This window comes from Leptopilina boulardi, unplaced genomic scaffold (genome assembly GCF_019393585.1).
Source record: "Leptopilina boulardi isolate dan_hultmark-lab unplaced genomic scaffold, ZJU_Lbou_2.1 LbouV2_335, whole genome shotgun sequence".
Classification (NCBI taxonomy): domain Eukaryota; kingdom Metazoa; phylum Arthropoda; class Insecta; order Hymenoptera; family Figitidae; genus Leptopilina; species Leptopilina boulardi.
The window spans coordinates 936,632-957,922 of NW_026137902.1; the positions used below are offsets into that span (position 1 = coordinate 936,632).

At 26.5% G+C, this 21,291-nt stretch overlaps 1 protein-coding gene and 1 long non-coding RNA gene across 10 annotated transcripts in view; both read left to right on the forward strand.

Moving 5' to 3' along the window:
* LOC127285565 (uncharacterized) overlaps positions 1-14,342 on the forward strand; it is a 30,622-nt gene extending 16,280 nt beyond the window's left edge. For 3 of the 9 annotated variants that reach the window (XM_051311657.1, XM_051311656.1, XM_051311655.1), the window contains 2 exons: positions 10,490-13,046; positions 13,961-14,342. In XM_051311657.1, coding sequence (XP_051167614.1) covers positions 10,515-12,995 — 2,481 coding nt within the window. In that variant the 5' untranslated portion in view covers positions 10,490-10,514 and the 3' untranslated portion in view covers positions 12,996-13,046; positions 13,961-14,342. Of the gene's footprint in view, positions 1-1,551; positions 1,843-2,347; positions 2,553-4,179; positions 4,574-10,086; positions 10,167-10,489; positions 13,047-13,960 lie in introns of those variants that run through there. The other 6 variants (XM_051311661.1, XM_051311662.1, XM_051311658.1 and 3 more) reach the window with 5 other exon arrangements.
* A 1,586-nt stretch (positions 14,343-15,928) lies between these two features.
* LOC127285562 (uncharacterized) lies at positions 15,929-18,868 on the forward strand. The gene is made up of 3 exons (XR_007843615.1): positions 15,929-16,361; positions 16,597-16,800; positions 18,708-18,868. It is a non-coding gene; the product is annotated as an uncharacterized LOC127285562 (long non-coding RNA).
* Positions 18,869-21,291: the final 2,423 nt, after the last annotated feature.

Consider the following 21,291-nt stretch of genomic DNA (forward strand, 5'->3'; position numbering starts at 1 on the left):
AATTACTTTTATATTGTAAAAGATTTTTTTATTTAATTTTTTATTTTATTGTGCATTTGTAAGTTCAGATTGAGGTGATTTTTGAAGTGAAAAATCCCTCGGTTCAGATAGCCACGGCGGTTAGTTCTTACAATAAATTTGTTGTATCTAAGTTGTTGTAGGTTCGAATTCGCCAGTGTTTTCACAGAAAATTAAATGGCATTAAAATAAGCTGCAACGCTTCTTATTTTAATCCAATTTTGCCTATTTTAATCCATTTTGGTATTAAAATAAGCAAAATTGGATTAAAATAATAAGCGTTGCAGCCTATTTTAATGCCTTTTAATTTTCTGTGTTCAGAATTTTAAGATCGACAAAATGTATGCGTTTAAAGTGCTGTGTAAAAATTATCAAATGAAAGATGTATGTACCAAAAGAATACTGGTTAATTGTTATTGAATCTTTGGTGCTTGATCTTCATATTCTAGTTGTGCATGGAATTTGGATGGACTGTGTTTGTGTATTTTAAAAAAATTTACCATCTATCCGAAATAGAATTTACCAATTCACGATTCTTTAACGAACAATTTTTCGTGTTTTGATGGTATTTATTTAAAACAAAAAAATGTGTGATATCTATTCATTGGCTCTTCCAGCATTATCTATAGTACATACAATATGGGTTTTCTGCGTCCTGATGGATTATAATCCAGATCACTAGAAAGTTCTCAATTTTTACTTTTGATAGACAAAAAAATGTTAAAAAATTAATTTTAACATTAATTAAGAACCTTTTGGTAATTCGGATCGAGCACGCACGCAGAAAAATTCCAGTAACGCTCTGTATGATTTGTCCATCTTTCACCAATTGAGTGTTAAAAAATATTTCAAGTTCTATAAAACAGATAAAAAACAAAGAAGGTTTTTTTACATCCTCTACTTTTACATAATCTAAAAATTGAGTTAAGAAACAATTTTCGTTTTTACATAATTGTTATTATTAATGAACAAAATTTTCAATTTTTTTTTTATTAATTTCTAACTAATGTTACTTTCAGTTAAATCATCATTGTATTAATTTAAAACAATGTAGTAATAATAATTTTCAACGATCGTTAGAAGGATAAAAAATAATAAAATATATAATATAATATATATTATATTACAATATTTATATAAATATAAAATGTAAAATTATAATAAGATAATGCGAATAATTCAAATAGTAAATTTCATTTATAAAATTAAGGACAATCATTTATACATATTTAGAACATGTAACCAAAATATAATAACTAACATGCAACCAACGAAATATAGTAAATTTTATATTATATAGGGAATAAGCTTTAAGAAAAGTCCAATTTTATCTGTATCTGTATTATAGACACGGAAATATTAATTTTTTTATAAGGCCTTCATTTGTAAGGTGAGCAAATCATAATGAACGGCAGTATATATACTTTGGAACATAAATCAAATTTTATAAAAATTTCGTGATAATATTTACATTTACCCTATTGCACAGAATTAAGTTTGTAAAATCTTAATCACTATAATTTATTTTTAAAGAACGAATTCTTTCAAATTTGCAATAAGGGGTGCCATATTAAAATAACGGAATTAGAGGCAGAACTAGTCCGAGAAAGAGAAGAAAATGTTACATTAATTAATAGAAATCGTGTTCTCGAAGAGGATAATATTAGATTAAATTCTGAAGTTGGAATTTTAAGAACGACTCAAGTTGAGATAAATGATAAGTTGGATGCGATTAAAGATGGTGTCTCAATTCTTACTGAAAGAAATAGAGAAGAAGTAGAAGCAACTTCTGCAAGATCTTCTATTTCAACAGAACCTGAGATGGTATTTTTCTTTATTTTGTTCTTTTGCAAAATTTAATAACCATCTTAACTTAAATCAGTAATCTATTTCCGTAATTTTACTTGTGAAGCCTGGGGTTATATTGAGTTTTTAAATTTATTTCTATTAAATGTTATTTAAAAAATTTTTAGTCTGTTTTTTTAAATGAAAATATTTATGTATATTTTACTGGAGTATAAAAAAATTCAATAATAAATAAACTTTAAAACTTTCATAAATAAAAGTAATTTTTTGTTGAGATGTAACATGGGGAGAGTTAAAGCAATATTAACCATTTTATTTGTTGTTATTTACGAAAATAAAGATGAAAATTAAAGTTTTTCAGTTCAAATTATGCATATGTGTAATTTATTTAATTTGCAAAATCAAAATCTTACGTGAACGTTGTAAACAAAAAAAAGTACAAAATTACAGATTTGTAACTGTTTTCTAATAAAATGAAAGCTTTCTTCTCACTTTAAAGCTTTTAAAATTTTCCAATTTGCAGAGAGTCGTTGCAGGTATTGCAATTGAAAAATTCGCTCTCGAAAGAGCTGAAAATGCGACTGAATTAGGCGCACGGTTGAGGCATATCATTAAAGGTTATTGGAAACCATCTGAATATAAATCCGTGGCTTCAACAAGACCACCTGATGAAGTTACGAAGGAGAAGATGATTGTATTAAAAGACAAACATGCCGATGAAATACTTAGTACGTATTTCTAAATTGCATATCGAGGAAAGTCGGATAATTACAATAATCATATAAATTTTAATCCGTAAAAACATTTTACATCAAATGTAAATATTTTATTTTCCCGAACTTGCACCGGTTTGGGCTATGACAATTTGAAAATTGTTAAAAACTTGATTTTTTAATTGTACGATTGATTTTATTTAAATATTTTTATGTCATTTGAATTTAAAAATGTTTTGTAACTATAATTTGCTTTCTCATGGAAGCATTGTAATATCAACATTTTAAGATCAATTTCTTTATTTATATTTATGTTTTTCGATCTTAGGAATACAAAAATAATATTTTAAAAAGTGTTGATTGGTGTGTAAATGTGCAAAAATTATATTTTCATATAAATATCTCTAATACTGTAAGAGTTAAAAAAATGAATTTTTTTTATAAGTTGCATATTTCATTGGCGGACAAATAATGAAAATGCAATGATCAAATTTAATTAAAATTAATTAATTTTTTTAGCATTTAAAAAGTTTTGAAAAATCGGTTTTTGCCTACAACTTTAAAAAAATCCATTGTCACGTACAGATATTTCTTTTTGATTTTGTAGTTTTGAGTAATTAGCGAACATTATGTTGTTCTATTTAAAGTTATATTGACATTTAAAAAATTTAAAAAAAAGTTTTTTGTCGACAACTTATAATAATTTCCAGATGCCTAGAAATATTTTTATTTTTTTTTGTATAGTTTCCAAAACGAATTTTTTTAACTTATTGGCAAACATTCTATTGTTATTCTATTCATAGCTGTATAGCAGACCTTGAACTAAAGTATAATATAAAATTAATAACCTCATTTTTATCATTTGAAAACTATGAATGTCACATGTATTTTTCTAACAGTTTTTTTTTTTCACTCATGAGAAGCGTTTTCTGCTTTCGGTTTTCTGCTCACATGGGATTGCACCCTCAGTGGAGAAAGATACCGTTTCGACTAAGCTCTAAAAACCATACTATTCTAATTGACGTTTGAAGAACACGCCATAAAAAAAATTCTTAATCTTATAAACTTTTTCTGAATGCTGCCAACCTAAATTAAAACAAACGATTAGTGAATTTTGAAATGGTATGATCTTCAAACGTCAATTGGCATGATACGATTTTCAGAGCTTAGTCGAAATGGTAACTTTCTCCACTCTGCGACCAATTTAATATTTCAAATTGGGGCACAATCTCAGTTTAGACTGTTTTGAATAAAAAATATAAAATTCCATATGCAATAAAATTATAAGTTTCATGTCCGCAGTTTACCTTCGAATATATCGAAATGTGAAATATTGCCGTTGATACTGTAATAGTACATTTTTTTTCTATATTATATAAAATAAATGCTTAAAATATCTAATTAATTTTATTTTTATAAATTTCCGTATCTCGGTTTTATTTTTCATATTATTCAAAGCAACGTTATGGTTAATATTACTTAAATATTTCATCTTAGCAATTTATCCGACTTTCCATAAACTTAAGTTTCAGCATATGAATTGATTTCTTTCATTTAAAAAACGTTTTTCATATACCATATCATTATCATATACCTAATATTATCTTTATTTCTTATCATTATCATCTTCATTTCATTATAGATGTCGCTATTGCATTACAACAGACTGACGAACCACCGCTCCAAAAACTTGCATCTTCTTTGACTATCAATGATGTAAAAACTAAAATACAGAATGTACTGAAAGCCGAAAGGCAAAAATTAAAACCGAAATGTAATAACAAGAAGTACGTAAAAATGATTAATCGTAAAGCTGAAATCCGCTTAAAACGAATTGTCGTCATCTTTTTAAAAATTGTCTAATTCTTATATAAAATTAAAACTTTCATTACAAACAAGAATGGAAGTAAATATCTTGACTTTTTTATTGGACAAAGAAAAGTACAAGAATATAAGAGTACTTTATTTGTGAAATTATCAGTAAGGAAAAATGGTTTAATCCTCAGGGTGCTGACTGGGTTAGTGGCCGTTTTCGACATGCCCACACTCTCAATTTGAATCAGTGAGATCTCACTGATGAAATAGCCAGAAGTCGGTTACTGAATCATTTAGTGAGGATTTTAACTGCAAATCAGTGAAATATGACTGCTTTTCAGTAAAAATCCTCACAAAATGATTCAGTAACCGACTTCTGGCTATTTCATCAGTGAGATCTCACTGATTCAAATTGAGAGTGCACAGATCATATTCTGGATTACTGAGAGCATTCTGTGAGCACGTCGAAAAACCCCAGTGTAACCTAAATGAAATTTGAAAGATGCGCCATTTTTAAATAAATCGATTGTGGTAGCCTCGACCCAATGCTAAAAACACTTGAAGGTGCGTAGGTAGCTCTTTCGGCAGAGATGAAGCGTCAATTGACACTTTATCTTCCAGTTGTGCTTTTTTCAAATATTCTATTTCAAGTGAATTTTACCCCAAAAATTTTTTTTTTGAATGAATTAGAAAACAATTAACGTTATCTTTAAAATAAACTTTTTAAATTTCCAAGAACCTCCTATAAAATGTTTATATCTTTTTTTACAAAAATGAAATCTTTTGTAAGATAGTTTATTAAACAACAAGGGAATAATTATTTTATTTTGATTTTCGTGACATGAATGAACGTTGGAAGCGAGTTTTAATTTATTAATATTAGTAAAAAAATACAGTCAATCACAGTTGCTGGGTTAGGATAACCCAGTCCGTAGCGTCTGTAACTTTCTTATAGTTTGTATCCTGAGAGTTGAAAATGATTTGTTGTATTTGAATTAAACGAAAGTATTCTGAATATTTTTAAATTTCCTTTCCATAAAGATTGTTCGTCGCTTTTTGTTGTTTCTTATTAATTTTTTTATTTTTATTACTTTTTTTAATTAATTTTTTATTAATTTTTTTATTAATCGTATAATTTGCCCAATATGTTACGTACTGGTGTTTAATGAAACGTCGGTTAAGGTAAACTTTTTATTTTACAGGTGCTACCGATTATCGCAAAGTTTTTTTTATCAATTTTTATTTAATACTGTCGAAAACTATATGTTTAATATTATTTTATTAATAATTTATATTATGATTTAAAAAATTGTTTTACAAGTTTAGTTTCGAATTCTTCCACTTTTTTGTAATAAATTAAAATAAATTTTTGTCCTAAAATTCAAAGACAACCACTTGTAAACGTTATAAGCGGATTTCATCTACATATATGGAATGGAACAATAAAGTAAAATATTTAAATTACACAACCTCACAATAAAATTTTGTTCTACAATATAGAATTAGTCAATTACCAATTATTTTGTTTCTCCAAATCGAAATTTAAAAGCATAATTGGAAATTTTATTTGCATTCATTTGCTCTATAAAACTGAATCAGCGAAATTTCATTGGAAATCTGTAAAAATCCATTGATTTTCAGTGTCTCTCTTCTCACGATTTCAATCAGTGAAATTTCAATGAAAATCAGTGAAAAATTATAAAAGTTTCAGTCATTTTCCACTGATTGGCCAGTTAAAAATACACTTGAAACTTCAGTCGTTTTTCACTGATTTTCAATTGAATTTTACTGATTGAAATCGTCAGAATCGTAAAAATAAGTAATTGATTATGTTTTAGAAAGGGTAAATTTGAAAAATAAAATTTTAATGACTGTAACGTATTTTGTTGTAATTTTTTAAAATTCGAAACATAATTTTTTTCATCTAATTATTTAACATTATGAGTGTCAAGTAGTTTAATTAGAAGTTTTAAACAGTAATAATTTTAATAATTTTTTAAGTTATATTTTTTCTAATATTTTTCGATTTCTATTATTCCTTGTTCATTTTTGACAAAATATTTAGCCGTCATGGTAAAAAATTAATCAGTTACTGCTATAATTTTTTTCGTGTAATTTGATGGACAACATTTTTTGTGGGGTTTTACTATTTGTTAAGGACATGTGACCCTTAAAATTGTTATGTTAATTTATCCCCAATTTTTCTCGTAAATTACTGAATGAATTGAGTTGAGATTTTGTGGAAAAGTAAAGAATACGACAAGGAAGGGTTGTGAAATGTGAAAATGTTGTAATTTGTTATAAATAAAGATTATAAATCACTTGAAAATTGTTAGAAAAAGTGAGGTTTTAATTGTCGAATTTTATAACATTTTTAAAGTGTTTTATAATTATTATTCTACAAGATATAAATATTTTTGTACTTCACAACACTATTCCTTATCATATTTTAGACTTCACAAAATTTCAGCTTATTCCATTTAGTATTTTAGGAGAAACGTTACAAACAAATGAACCTTACAACTCTAAGGGTCACATGTCCTTAACAGATATGTAATGAAGTTATTTTTTCACTTTCAGAAGGCTATCAGACAGTAATAATAATACAGAGAACGCTGCCTAAATGCTATTGCTAACAATGTTATAATATTTGTCAAAACTCTAAAAAGTATTTTAAATTATCGTTTTAAAAACATTTTATATTATGCATAGCAATGTTGACTCAATGTGATTCGAAGTTTTACAAAACGTAGCTTCAATTTTCGTTTATAATGTATAGCAATGTTAGCTCAACGTGATTCTAAGTCTTACAAAATGTAGTTTAAAGTTTCGTTTATAATGCATGTTCAGCAATGTTAACTTAATGTGATTTGAAGCTTTACAAAATGTAGCTTCAATTTTCGTTTCAATGCATGGCAATGTTAACTCAATGTGATTCGAAGTTTTACAAACTGTAACTTCAATTTTTGTTTATAATTAATAACTTTGATAAATAAATGGAAAATATTTAACAAGAAATTTTATAAAGAATGTCTCAAAGTTATGGAATCAGACGAATATTATTCAACATATGGAATGTTGTTCCTGAACTGACCCAAAAAAATGAGAAATTCTTGGATTGGCTTGCTAATTATGTAACTTATTATATATTGCAGCTTAATTAACAGATTTAAAATTAAGTTCGACCCCAATATTTTAACCACAGGTCACCTGCAAGAGGTTCTGAGTATTGCTAATTTTTTATTTCAACAATTGACAAAGCCATACTCCAATTTGTCGCTTAATGCATAAAAAATTAAAAATCAAAGTTTACTCTTTCAGTATTTTCTCTCGCATTTCGATTAAAATAAACTAAAAATTCAAACTAAAATTTATAATTATTCCTTATTAATGGTATAACAAAAATTGACTTTAATTTTTGACCTTTGTCAATTCAGTTAATAAGAATTAACTGTTTACATTTACTCCGAGAATTTGAAAACTTGGGGTAAATGTAAACAGCAGTTTCAGACCATGTATTTTATAATATATCAAGGCAAAAGTTGTTTCTTTTTCATCTAGGACACTTTTTTAAAATTTTCCTTGTCAGACCAAATAAATAAAATGACGTATCATATGAATTTTCATGAAAGTTGTTTTAAAATTTTTTTAAATAAAAAACTTATGTTATTGTCGAAACTAAGCAAATCCGTTTACATTTACCCCAATTGACCCTACACGGAGAGAAGAGTTACTGTTGTGGCTACAAAACTTGTTTAGTAGCCTAAAATATTGTCATGCCAACTTAATAGCAGTTGTTGTAACTAAACAGCGTTGAGTTCCGTTTAGTTCACGATACTCAACAGTGTTTTTGGCCTCGCTCTCATTTGAGTGAATGCTACGCTACTGCACGGAAAAAAAGAAAAAGTAACTTTTACTACTTTAAAAGTAAAATTGGACCTGTCCGAAGTTTCTGCGCATCTCTGGCAACTTTTACTCCAAAAATAGTAAAATTTACTTCAGAAATAGTAAAAATTACTACGGAAACAGTAAAATTTACTACAGAAATAGTCAATTTTACTATTTTTCGAGTAAAAGTTGCCAGAGATGCGCAGAAACTTCGGACAGGTCCAATTTTACTTTTAAAGTAGTAAAAGTTACTTTATTCGTTTTTCCATTTTTCTCCGTGTGCTTATGTTCCCCCACTTTTTATTGAGATATCAAAATGTCGGACGCTTCTTTCTCCAAACAATACACTTTGTTTATGTTTTTATTTAATTTTTTGTTGATCTTATTTGAATAAATTTATATTGAAATTATTAAGAATTTATTAACTGTATATACTTTATTATTTATTTTTGAATAAAACACGAAATATAATCCACACATTATAGGTTATGTTTGCTATGTGCAAAACAAAAGTAGCCATTTTAGATTTTTAACTGATTTAAAGGTTGGCACTACTGTACACTGAACATGTTACTGCTACTAGACGGCTGTTTAGTAAAGCGTACTCTTATATGGGTCTGTCGAAAATTAACAACACTGTTTAGTTACCACAAACGAACCGAGAGTCTTACTCACTAGTCAGTTCTCTCCGTGTATTTTCAATTTTTATTGATTTTGTCTTAAAAAACTATTTATAACAGAAAGTCATATTATATATCGTTAAACCGTTAGTTGCCTCAACTATTTGGTCCAAAAATAAGGGTATCACTGAAATTTATATAGAAAAATACGGATACATATTTTTAGTTGATTTTCAAAGGTCACTCTGACAAGTATTCCATGAAAATAAAAATCAAGCGATAAAATTATTAAGTTGAATATTTACAATAATAATAGTTGGTGTCAAAATGAACCAGTTTGGCAGCTAACGGTTAAAAACAATTTTTGGCATTGAGAAATACATAAAAATTGTTTTAAAAGTTACTATATGCAAGTTAATTCATTATAACAATTTAATAACTAATGGTATTTTTGAAAATGACAGTATATAACACTTTAACCCTCACTACCTTTCATTTTTTTCTTGAATTTAATTAATACTTCGAAAATTTATTACTCTAATGTAGAGCAATTAGTTACTACAATTGGAAGCCAATAAAAGAAGTTGTCCTTTTTTTGGACAGTTCAGGAATAATACCCTATTAAACTGTTTTCAAACTGATAGGTCATTGCGTGTAATTCATTTCTACTTTCAAATTCTTTCTCCTGTAAATGTGAAATTGAATAATGCTTTTTTCCTTTTTATCCTTTCTGTCCTTTATATTCACAGCAAGTACATATTCACTAAACTTGTTAACATTCTACAGTTATTAAATTTAGTTTAAACTTTTTTTAAGAATCTAAAATCAAAATTATTAACTGTTTCAAAAAGTTGTGTAACATTAATTTAATACACAAAAGGGTTTTAATAAGAGATGACAAAAACAGTTAGACATTTAGAGGGAAGTAGTCCAATTTTTTGAAACTTGAAAATTATTTGTAAGAAAGTGCAGTTAATGTATAAAACTATTGAAACTAACAATCATGCAAAAAAACATAAAATTTTCATTTTTAATAACTACTACCTTAAAGGAAGTATAAAGCAGGCTATTTTTTCCCTTTCATTCTCTTCTTTTGGTGCATGAATATTTTAGATTTTCATTTCACTCAAACTATTTAATAAATAATCTTTACTAGAAAAATTTTAGTTTCCTTTTAAAAATTAGTCATTTCAAGTTAATTTTTTTTGGGGGTTGTACAGATTATGAGTAAAGCGAGTTCACCCACCCAATTGCTCAATATGACAGTTATCTAAGTTAGAAAAATTATTTTTTAGGTTTAAATTGTGTAAGTTGAATTTTTATATAATTACTGCTTATTTTTACAAATAATTCTCAATAATTGTAGAATAAAATTTTTTTTATTTTTATAGAAATGTAAATACTCTTTTTTATAATTCTAATAATTTTTCTTATGTTTTCTGCTTTGTCAAAAGTGACTTTTTTGCAACTCGTTTACTTGGATTTCCATATTTTAAGAGAAATATTAAAGCTTTCAACATATTTTTTTATACTCCACATAGTTCATAGAATTTTATTTTTTTTTACAAAATTTAGTCAACTATCAATTTCATCAAAATATAATTTAAAAAAAATTTTATATACTTCCAGACATAAAGGACGAAGCACATTCGCAATGTCTGACATTGAAGACCTTATCGAAGATGACAATAGAGGTGGAGAGGAAAGCAGTAGTGAAAATTCTGAGGATGAAGGAGATTTTATCGATGATGATAATAATGAAGATAATGATGACAATCAAGAGGTATTTGGGGATGACGAGAATTTGTCTGAAGAAGATGACTTCGAAGAAGAAGAACAAGATGCAATTGAAGTAGAAATAAATGATATCAATGCACAACATGCAATTCCGATTGATGTCGATGATAATGAAGAAGAAAATGTACAAGATACGCTATTTACCGGAATTAATGCTTTAGGCATGCGGGTACCGTTACGAGGTAATGCAAATTTACGTGCAATTGATCATCTCTTAGTAACATTAGCCCGAGCAATACGACACAACTCAACATACGAACATTTGCTTGATGACCTGAAGTGGATAAAAAAATCTTATAGGTATATTAACATGCCAACCACAAAGAAAGCCTTGTGGAGAGTACTAGGCCGAAACAAAAATAATCTTATTTATCGGTTTTTCTGTGAAGAGTGCAAACAACTATTAGGTGTGGGGCAAATAGGACGGAGATGTCGATGCGGTAGATGTGGTCCAGGACAAGATAAAACATTTGTTGCGACTTACATACAGATACTATTGCGACCTCAGCTTAGTGATCTATTTAAAATCCCAAATATGTCTGAATCGTTACGGTACAAGCACAATAGGATCAAAATAAATCCCGATGCCATAGAGGACATTTACGATGGTGAAATGTACAAGCAATTAAGCGAGCCTGGCAATTTTTTAAGTAATCCCCACAACTGTTCTCTGACTTTATGGACCGATGGCCTAAAGTTAACTGAATCATCTCGTGCCACAACATACCCTGTTGTTCTTCAAGTAAACGAATTATCACCTCATGCTCGTAAGAAACATTTGCTTTTAGCAGGTATTTGGGTTGCAAATGAACACCCTGTCATGAATGCAATTATCGGACCAGTAAGAGATGAATTAATTGATTTGTACAGAAATGGCATCCGTTGGAGTCCTAATGGTGGAGATGAAGTAATCAGTAGATTCATAGTTACTACCTTCACAGCGGATTCGTTAGCAAGGCCGGAAGTGTTGCGGATGAAAAGGTTCAATGGAACATATGGATGTGTAATGTGTCTTCTTCTTGGTGAAAGAGTGATCAATACATGGATTTATCCAGCTTTACCATTTGTGGAACGTACAGATGCTTCCATAAGAGCTGATGGGTTGACTGCTAATGAAGCAAGACCAAGACGATATGTTAATGGAGTGAAAGGCGTGTCGGCATTAGCTACGCTTCCTGAATTCAACATGAGAGATGGTGTCGTTGTTGATGGTGCCCACAATGTTTATCTTGGTGTAGCCAAAAGATTGGTTCAGAGATACTTAAATGATGCAGGTCAACCTTGGTACATAGGAGCTCCAAACCAACTAACTTCTATAGATGAAAGATTACTGACGATTAAACCACCTACAAGGATTTCTCGACAGCCGCGAAGTATAGTTGTCTACAAAACGTGGAAGGCATCAGAATGGAGAAATTGGCTCCTATATTATGCACTACCATGTCTGGATGGGCTTTTAGAGCAGCCGTATTACAATCACTTGGCAATGTTGTGTCAAGCTGCATACATTCTTAATTCTGCTTCCATCACTGAAGCCAATCTCAACACTGCGGATAATTTGATTGAAAGATTCGTGCACGATTACCAGAGGCACTATGGCTTAGTGAATATGGTATACAACGTGCATCTTTTGCGGCATCTTGTACGCTCAGTACGAAAGTGGGGTCCTATATGGGTCTATTCGGCTTTACCATTTGAGTCGTTGAACAAAAAAATTACAGATTATGTAACAAGTCCGTATGGTAGAGCAGATCAAATAGTTACACGATTTTTCATGAAGAAATTTGTAAATGTTGCGACAAGACTGGTACAAGTTTCTGAAGATGCAAGAGAAGAAATGCGTCGCTTACTCAAAATAAAAAATGAACATGTTCAAGGAATGCCAGAAGGGCACTATTTTCTTGGAGAAGGGCGGCAAGTTATTCTACATCCTCTAGAAGATGAAATTAATCTTCTCAGGCTAGCTGGACACGCAATTGATCGTGAAACGGATATCACACTGTTTAGAAGAGCTGTCATCCATGGAGCAGAATATCGAGTTCGGGATAATATTAGAAGAAAGTTTTGCAATTACATTGCTTTTACTGAAGAATCAAACTTTTATGAAATCCAATCAATTTTGACGTATACGCATCAAGGTGTAACAGTGTCAGGAATTATTGGTCAACGTTTCCAAAACAACGGCATTGCATACAGGACTCCTCACATGCAACGAGTTGTGCGCCTAGAAGAGAGAGAGTTTGTCATGTTCGAGAGAATAATAAGCCCAGGGTTTTTTATTCCACACACAAATGAGCTGGTAGCTGTTTCTCTATCTAACGTTTGGGAGACAGATTAAAAATGCACACAAATATCCAAAACTCACGCACACACTGCATTATTAAAAACGGTAAGATATTTATAATTTTAGAAGTGTTAAATAGTTTTTTAAAATCTTATTCTACTAAAAAATAATAAAAATGTATTACACATTTTTAATAATAATAATGATAATTAAATAATATCACTTTATATCCTATAGCATTTCAAAAAAAGATTTAAAGAAAATGCATGATCGAGAAATTTGTATGAAAAAAACAATTACTAATCTCTGATGAAGGAAACGTGGCTATTTTAAATTTTCTTTGTACGGTTATAAATAATTAAAACTATACGATTAAAAAAATATTTTTAAAAATTAATATTTATAAAATAGAAAATTAAAAAAATTTTAATGATAATTATAACTTAATTTTATTTTATTTAATTTTTTACTTTATTATAATTCTTGTTTCAATAATTCAAAGTATAATATTTGTAATATTATCAAAGATTTTGTTTAAAAAATTTGTAAAAATTACAGTTTTTTAATTCTAAAAATTATTGTTTAATTTTCTTAGAATTTAACGTTTCATTAATTATTTGTATGATGATCAGGGAAGACGAAATTATGTCTAGGAATTAGGAAAAAACCAGGAAAAACAAAATGCAATTTTTGTAATATAAACTATCATTTTACAAATGGCTTTTACTTGTTTTTTAAAATTCTTTTTAATAGTTACAACTATAAAATATTGTCTTCTAAAATATAATTGATGTTATTCTAATTATCATTATTTGAAAGCACCTAAACTTACTCAAAAGTCCTCAGTAAAATCTTTAAAAATAAGTTGAATTTAATATTGCATTAAAAATATTATAGAAATTCTGAAATTTCCGAAGATATAATCTGTGGCAACCCTGCCTGCGATAAATAAATAATTATTGTAAAATTTGAAACAATTTAACATTTTCAATCGTAATGCATTTTCTCTTTAATTACAGATCCAAAACTAATACAACGATCTTGTGAGTTAATAATAAATTTATTTCAACCAAATACAACGACAACATTTACCATCGAGAATAACCTAAGATGATTTACTACTGGACGTTAACTTTAATTGGAATACGATATCGCCAGAAATTTCTAAGGAATTACAGCAAATTATTTAAACCGAATTGAAAGGAGGCTAAAAATTTAAAAAAATTCCCCTTTTTTACGAATATTTCCCCTTTTTCCCCTTTTATTCACTCATTTCCCCTATTTTATGTTGAAACTCTAATATTATTTAATAAAAGTCCAAATTTGAACCAAAATATTACAAGCCTCGGATTGGAAATTTTTTTTCATCAGAAAAATTATTAAAATTTTTTTTTTAAATTTAATTTAAATAAATTAAAAATTTCAATTTCTTTGAAAAATACGAATAAAATTAAGTATTGTATATTTTACAAGACGGTTTTCGGTTTGATAAAATAAAAAATTTCTTTGTATTTTTCAAGACAAAAATTAGTGTAGAAGTAATTTTCATTCTATGAAAAATTAATTTTAAAATGAGTTTAAAAAATAAAAAGCGTTTATTTATTAGATGTATGTAATTCAAATTTTTATAAAACATTGAAAATAACATTAAAAAAAATTAATTACTATACTGGGAAAATTTCTCCTTTAAATCTCACTTTTCTCTATAAATTTATCATCTTTTTAAAAAAAAATATTGATTTCTATACTTTCTATGTTTTAAGATGTTTTACATTTATCAAGAAAATGGGTGGTTTCAAAATATTCACCGGTAGTGTAATTTAAAACAACCTTAAAGCATTTTGCTTAAAGAAAATATACATTTATATTTTATCCTATTTTTCCCCTTTTTTCAAACGAAATTTCCCCTATTCCCCTTTTTTCAGCAATTTTTATGCTGTGAAGCCTGTGTAAGGTATTATCTTTAAAATGAATATTTGACAAAGATTGTATGTTTACTAGAATTGAAGATATCAAATTTAATTTGGTTGTTACATCACCATCTTTGAACTGGAAAAATCGACTGAAATATTTTCTCGTGCGTGTTTAATAATGACAAATCAAATTATAAATTTTTCAATATGAATAATTTGCAAAGCAAATATAATTATTTTGCGCTTAGGAAAGTATGTCCTCATTATTAAGGTACACATAAGAAAAAAATTTTATGTGATAACAAAAAAAAGTATTTTCATAATAAATTTAAATAAATTAAATAAAAATAATATTTAAAAAACATTAAGTCAGAGGGCAAAAAAATTCCAGTTGATGTTTCCAGGCTGAAAGATGTCGCTAAAATAACTACTTTTGATAATTTTAGAACGAAAAATTTTTCCAACTTTTAAACAAGAAATCCGTTTGCAAAATATAGCTGTTGTTTTCTAAAAATGAAAAGCACTACGAAAATAAAAGAAATTTAAATAATTGATTTTTGAGAAAACAAAAAAAAATTTTAGAAACTTTATAATCTTTTGTTTAAAAACAACTCTTTGTCTTAAATTTTCAAATGATCGTAACACAATCAATATTATTCAGATATTTTTTTAGTACATGAAAAATTACTATTTTAATAACTATTTTATTTTATTAACTATTTTTATTAAAATAAACAATTTTTTTTCAAAAAATTGAAATTTCTTAAAATTTATACGAATGATTGTTCATAATAATGAATATGCCTAATGAAAATCGTAAATTAAAATTAATAAAAATTACGAGATAAGTACAAATTTTCATTTTTCGAAAATTTCGGATTTTATAAAAAAATTATCAATAACTCCAAAACAATATGTAACGATCAATACGTAAATTATTCTTAATAATAATATTTTTAAATTATTATTTTTTTATCAATTAATTTTTTATTAATTTATTTATAATTACTTTTTTTGGAAACTCGGTTAAAATGATTAATTTTGAAAAAAAGTCTAATTAAACGCAACGAAAAATAATAAATGTAAATAAATTTCGCAGTTGCCCCGTGCAAATTGGCTGACTATAAAAGTTGGACGAGTTGGATTTGAAGGGTAACAATTTATCAGGCAAACGCCTGTCAAAATTTATGGATTCGTGTTGCACGAAACAAGTGCTCGACTATTTGAGACAATAAATTTGCAGAAAATCTGCGGTGAAAACTGTACGGAATCATCAAAAACGAAATCAAAGAAGGGGAAATAATTACAAAAATTGTCGGACAACGAGCGAATTTACAGTACCAGAGCATACGTTCTCACATTATTGCGTGCATCGTTCGCAACTTGACTTTTAACGAGAAGAGTTTGACAAAATTCATTCAATTGCAATCGAAACATCAGGAGGGTATTCACGAAAAACGTAACGAAGCGACTTTGGCGACGCACAATTTAAATCTTATTCGACCAGGTATGTTTTCTCTATTGTTTATTAGCAATTTTTCTTTATTATTACTTATTATTACCGAAAAATATTTAATTTATTTTATTAAATATTACTTTTCGAATTCTTTTCCAGAATGTTTTGAAATTAAAATAAATTAAAAATGATATTTATTAATTAATTTTTGTTTTATTTATTTTTTATTTAAATTTATTTTTAATTTATTATTTAAATATAAAATTAAAATTTATCATTTCTGTAGGAAATCTCAAGTACAGTGGAATCAGTTGCAAAGGAAGCCGAAAAATTTGAGAAAGGAGAAGATGCACAGTGTCTGTTTGGGAGTTCACATATTTGTACATCATTGAGAGAAGAAGCAGTAGCAATAAATAGATTTCGTTCCTGTCAAGATAACGAAAAAATTTTTTTATCGAAATACCTGGTGCGACTCTGAAAAAATTTGCAGGTTGTAATTTTTAATTAACTTAATTTTTTAAAAGTTATTTAAATTTCGGTTTTCTTCTACTGATCTATATTTATATGTATGCGACATTCCACGCTAAACCGACATATCATCAAACTTGACATATTTAAATTGGCTCAATTTTTTTTACCTTGTACTTCACAAAGAACAGCTGTATGATTTTTTACAAATTTTTTTATCCAGCTGTTCAGTAGATATAAATTTTTTAAAATTTACAATTTTTAAGAAAAATATTTTTTTGGTTGATCATAACTTCTACAAAAATGGATCAATTTTAATGTTACTTATATAAAAATTACCAGCTCTTTGATAAACTTTTCAATATTTTGATGCAAAAAATTGTCGCAAAATTATTTATGACTTTTTTTGAAATTTATATGTTAAAATCTTATTTTCAAAATTTTTTTTTTAATTTTTTAAAATAATTTTTAAACAAAACTACTTCTTTTAAAGCAAATTTTAAACCTAGTCCCGTCGTGAGTAAATAATTTTTACTATTTTTTCAGGATTTTTTAAAATTATCGAAATTTAGTAATTTCTCATATATATCTCGGATTATTTTGGTGCTACGCATACTTATGTATTTTTATTTTATTTTTTACTTATGTATTTTTAATACGAAAATCATAGTCACAATGACCGAAAGCTTGATTTTTATGGTGACAACCATGAAAAATACCATAAATTCATGGTGTTTTGTATTTATATCATAAAATATGCAAAAATTCTTGAAATGCTGTAGAAAAAAATTATAGATTTCATAACAATAATAATAATATAAAAATTTGTTTTTTTAATGGTGGTTTAATCATTTTGTGAGAAAACTAATAAGTTTAATCAAAATTATCATAATATATAAAAAAATGTATTTTATGTTAAATGTATTAAATGTTTTTACCATAAAAATCAAGTTTTCGGACATTGCAACTATGATTTTCGTAAAAGGCTTACCGAAATACATGAATATTCGTAGTAACAAAAAAATCCGAGGTATGCGTAAAAAAAATAAATTTTCACAATTTTAAAAACCATGAAAAAATAATAAAAATCATTTACCCACGACGTGACAAGGCTTAAAATTTGAGTACAAAGAAGCAGTTAAAAAAAATTATTTAAAAAAAATCGAAGGACATAAACAACTTTAAAAATGAGATTTTAACCTATAGATTACAAAAATAGTGTAAAGAATTTATCGGTAATCTTTGTATTAAATGTTTGAAAAGTTCATCGAAAAACTGAATATTTTCATATAAGTATAACATTAAAATAGATCTATTTTTGTAGAAGTTATGAGCAATAAAAAAATATTTTTCTTAAAAATTGTAAATTTTGAAAAATTCATATCTCTTAAACGGCTCCATAAAAAAATTTGAAAAAAACATCAATCAATCATCCCTTTTTTGTGGAGTACAAAGAGGTAAAAAAATTTGAGCTAATTTAAAAATGTTAACTTTGATCATATATTGGTTTGAAATCAAATGTCTGATATAATTTTTTATTTATACAGCAATTTAAAAAATTTTTAATTACTCTTAAATATTTTTTATTAAATAATTTTGTTTAGTACACTATCTGAATTTTGTTTCAGTGTAAATTTACTGTTTTACTTTAAGTAAATTTAATTTTTTTAATTTTCGCATTTTGAAAAATTACTCGCTAAATTATTGATAATTTTTACGGAAAAATAAATAAACCAATTAAATTTTTCACACTTATTTTTATAATTTATATGTAATAATAATTTTTTTCAAAAATTATTTTTTTGTTTTGTCAAAAAAATAAATAAAGAAAGAAAGAAAGAAAGAAAGATAGCAAATAAAAATTTGTAAAACTTGTTAAAGTGATAAAAGTTGAAAAAATATTTTAGAAGGGATTTTTTCTGTTTTCAGAAAAGTAATGGACCAATTCCTAAAGGAGAATTTTACCCAGAGTTTGAGCTGCACATCAGAACCTAACGATACTGAAGAATTCTACAAATTGATTGTGGAGCAAGTTATAGCCGTTAATTCCGTTGGAAATATAAAATAAATATTCAAATAAAAATGTTCCTTTTTTCACATAGTAACCACAAAAAAAATTTTTTAAATAAAAAATATCTTTAAGAAAATCAAATTTTTGTAATTATTATTATAAATTATTTTAACGCGTCATGAATTTCTTGATGTTTTAAAATAAAATTATCCATTCAGGCCACCAACCAATACCATCTTCTTTCGTTATAAATTATTGTTTCTATTATTACAATTATTATTTTAATTTTTAAGGAAATTTCACTTAAAATTTTTAAACTCCGAATTGTAAAAAATTTTTGCATTACTATTATCTTCCTTAAAAGTTTTCGACTTTTTTTTTATTTATTAAAACCAGAATTTTTTTATTCATTACAAAAATTATTTTATTTCAATAATAATAATAATTAGATATTTTCTTAGACAATAATAAAAAATTTCTTTTTAACAATATATTTTGATTTGCAAACTTTATATTAGATAAATAAATATTATTAATATTTTTATTATTATTAATAAATATTATCGTTTAATATTAATTATTATTATTAATTAATTTCATTGCAAATAGAATTTTGTGTTTAATTAAACAGAAGTAAAGAAAGAATAAAAAATTCAAAAAGAAAAGATCAGTGCTGACATCTGTCGGGCATCTAGTGCGGCAGTCTCAATATCGATAAAGTAGTGTTTTACTTTGAAACTCTGTACATTAAAGTGACAGGTGAACACTTTTCCACTGTCAACATTAATAAATAATTAAATACAACTTAAATTAAATAAACTACTGCATAAATAAAACCTGTGACTTACCCTTTATTCATTCCAATAGTTGTTTTTACCGTTTTTCATGCTTTTCAGGCAATTTTTCACGTCTAACCGAAATCTAACCGAAATCTAACCGAAATCTAACCCAACTCAGTTAGATTTCGGTTTTCGCGATCCGCCAGGGATGTATTAAATTTTATTCTTTTAATTTCAATTTTTTCATTTGCTAATTTTATTATTCACTTAAAAAAAATTCTATTTACTGAAATAGTAAATATTATTCTCAAAGAAAGCAATTTTATTTGAATTCATTCGTAAAATTTTATTTCAATTTATAATATTGAAAATAATCAAATTTCTAGGAAGAATCTTACTAATAATTTTGAAAATAATAAACAATAATTATTAATTATGTACTGAATAATTGAATTTTTTTGAAATTTTCAATCTGGAATTATTCAAAAATTGAATATAATATTTCAAAATGAAAAGTTTTGAAATTGATAAAATCAAACCGAGTTTCGAGCGCTATCGCGTAAAATATGCAAATATGCGAAACAAAATAATTGACTACTTAATTAAATAAATAACTTAAATAACTTAGTAATTTCAAAAAATTGGACATTTGATTAAAGAAAGTATAGAGAGAATTTGCTTTGAAAAATAGTAGAGAAATGGAAAAGGTGATTATATTATAGATACAGCAATATTTACCCAACGATTGTCTCCTATGCAAGGGTGTTTGACCAAGTTGTGCAGGTGTGGGCGCTTGCATAAAAGTTCCTTTATTCGAAGCAACATCATTAGTAGAATCTATTGATTCCTCTTCAGTGTATGATGTATTAGACGAATGGTAACCACTTTCGAAATTGCTGTAAGGTGTATTGGGTGTATGAGGTGTCGACGGGGGTTGTTGTTCGTCGCCAATCATCAAATTATTCACACAATCTTTCCTCTCTTGTCCTTTAATATTATTTACTGAAATATTAAATTGTATTACGTATTAAATTTTATTCTTTTAATTTCAATTTTTTCATTTACTAACATTATTATTCACTAAAACAAACAATTCCATTTACTAAAATAGTAAATATTATTTACTAAGAAAGGAATTTCATTTGAATTCTTTCATGAAATTTTATTTAAATTGTATTTGAAAATAATTGAATTGATAAGAAAAATTTTTTTTTTAATTTTGAATATGATAAACAATAATAATTAATTATGTACTTAATAAGTGAATTTCCTAAACTTTTGAATCTGGAATCATTCAAAAATTGAATATAATATTTGAAAATGAAAAGTTTTGAAATTGATAAAATTAAACCGAGTTTCGAGCGCTAACGCTTAAAATATGATAGTTTTTATGTAATTGGTGATTCCTAAATTTAGGATTATTATGAAGAAGAAAAATATTAATTGCAACTATTAGCGAGTTTAAAGTATTGCAAAATCTAGACTTCGCACTCGTCTACTAAAACCTATTATTCACTACTCTTTTTACGATTTGCTACTATTTGGATACTTTTATTAGAATTGTGTAAGCAAAAACTACTTTTTTCCATTTTTTTGAAAGTCACACTATTATCAATCTGCTAATATTTTTAAAAAAATTATTCTCAAAAATTTTAATAAATTCTTTAAAACCATTCAATTAATTTAAAATATTTTAAGAAAAGGTTCCACAAAATTCAATCAT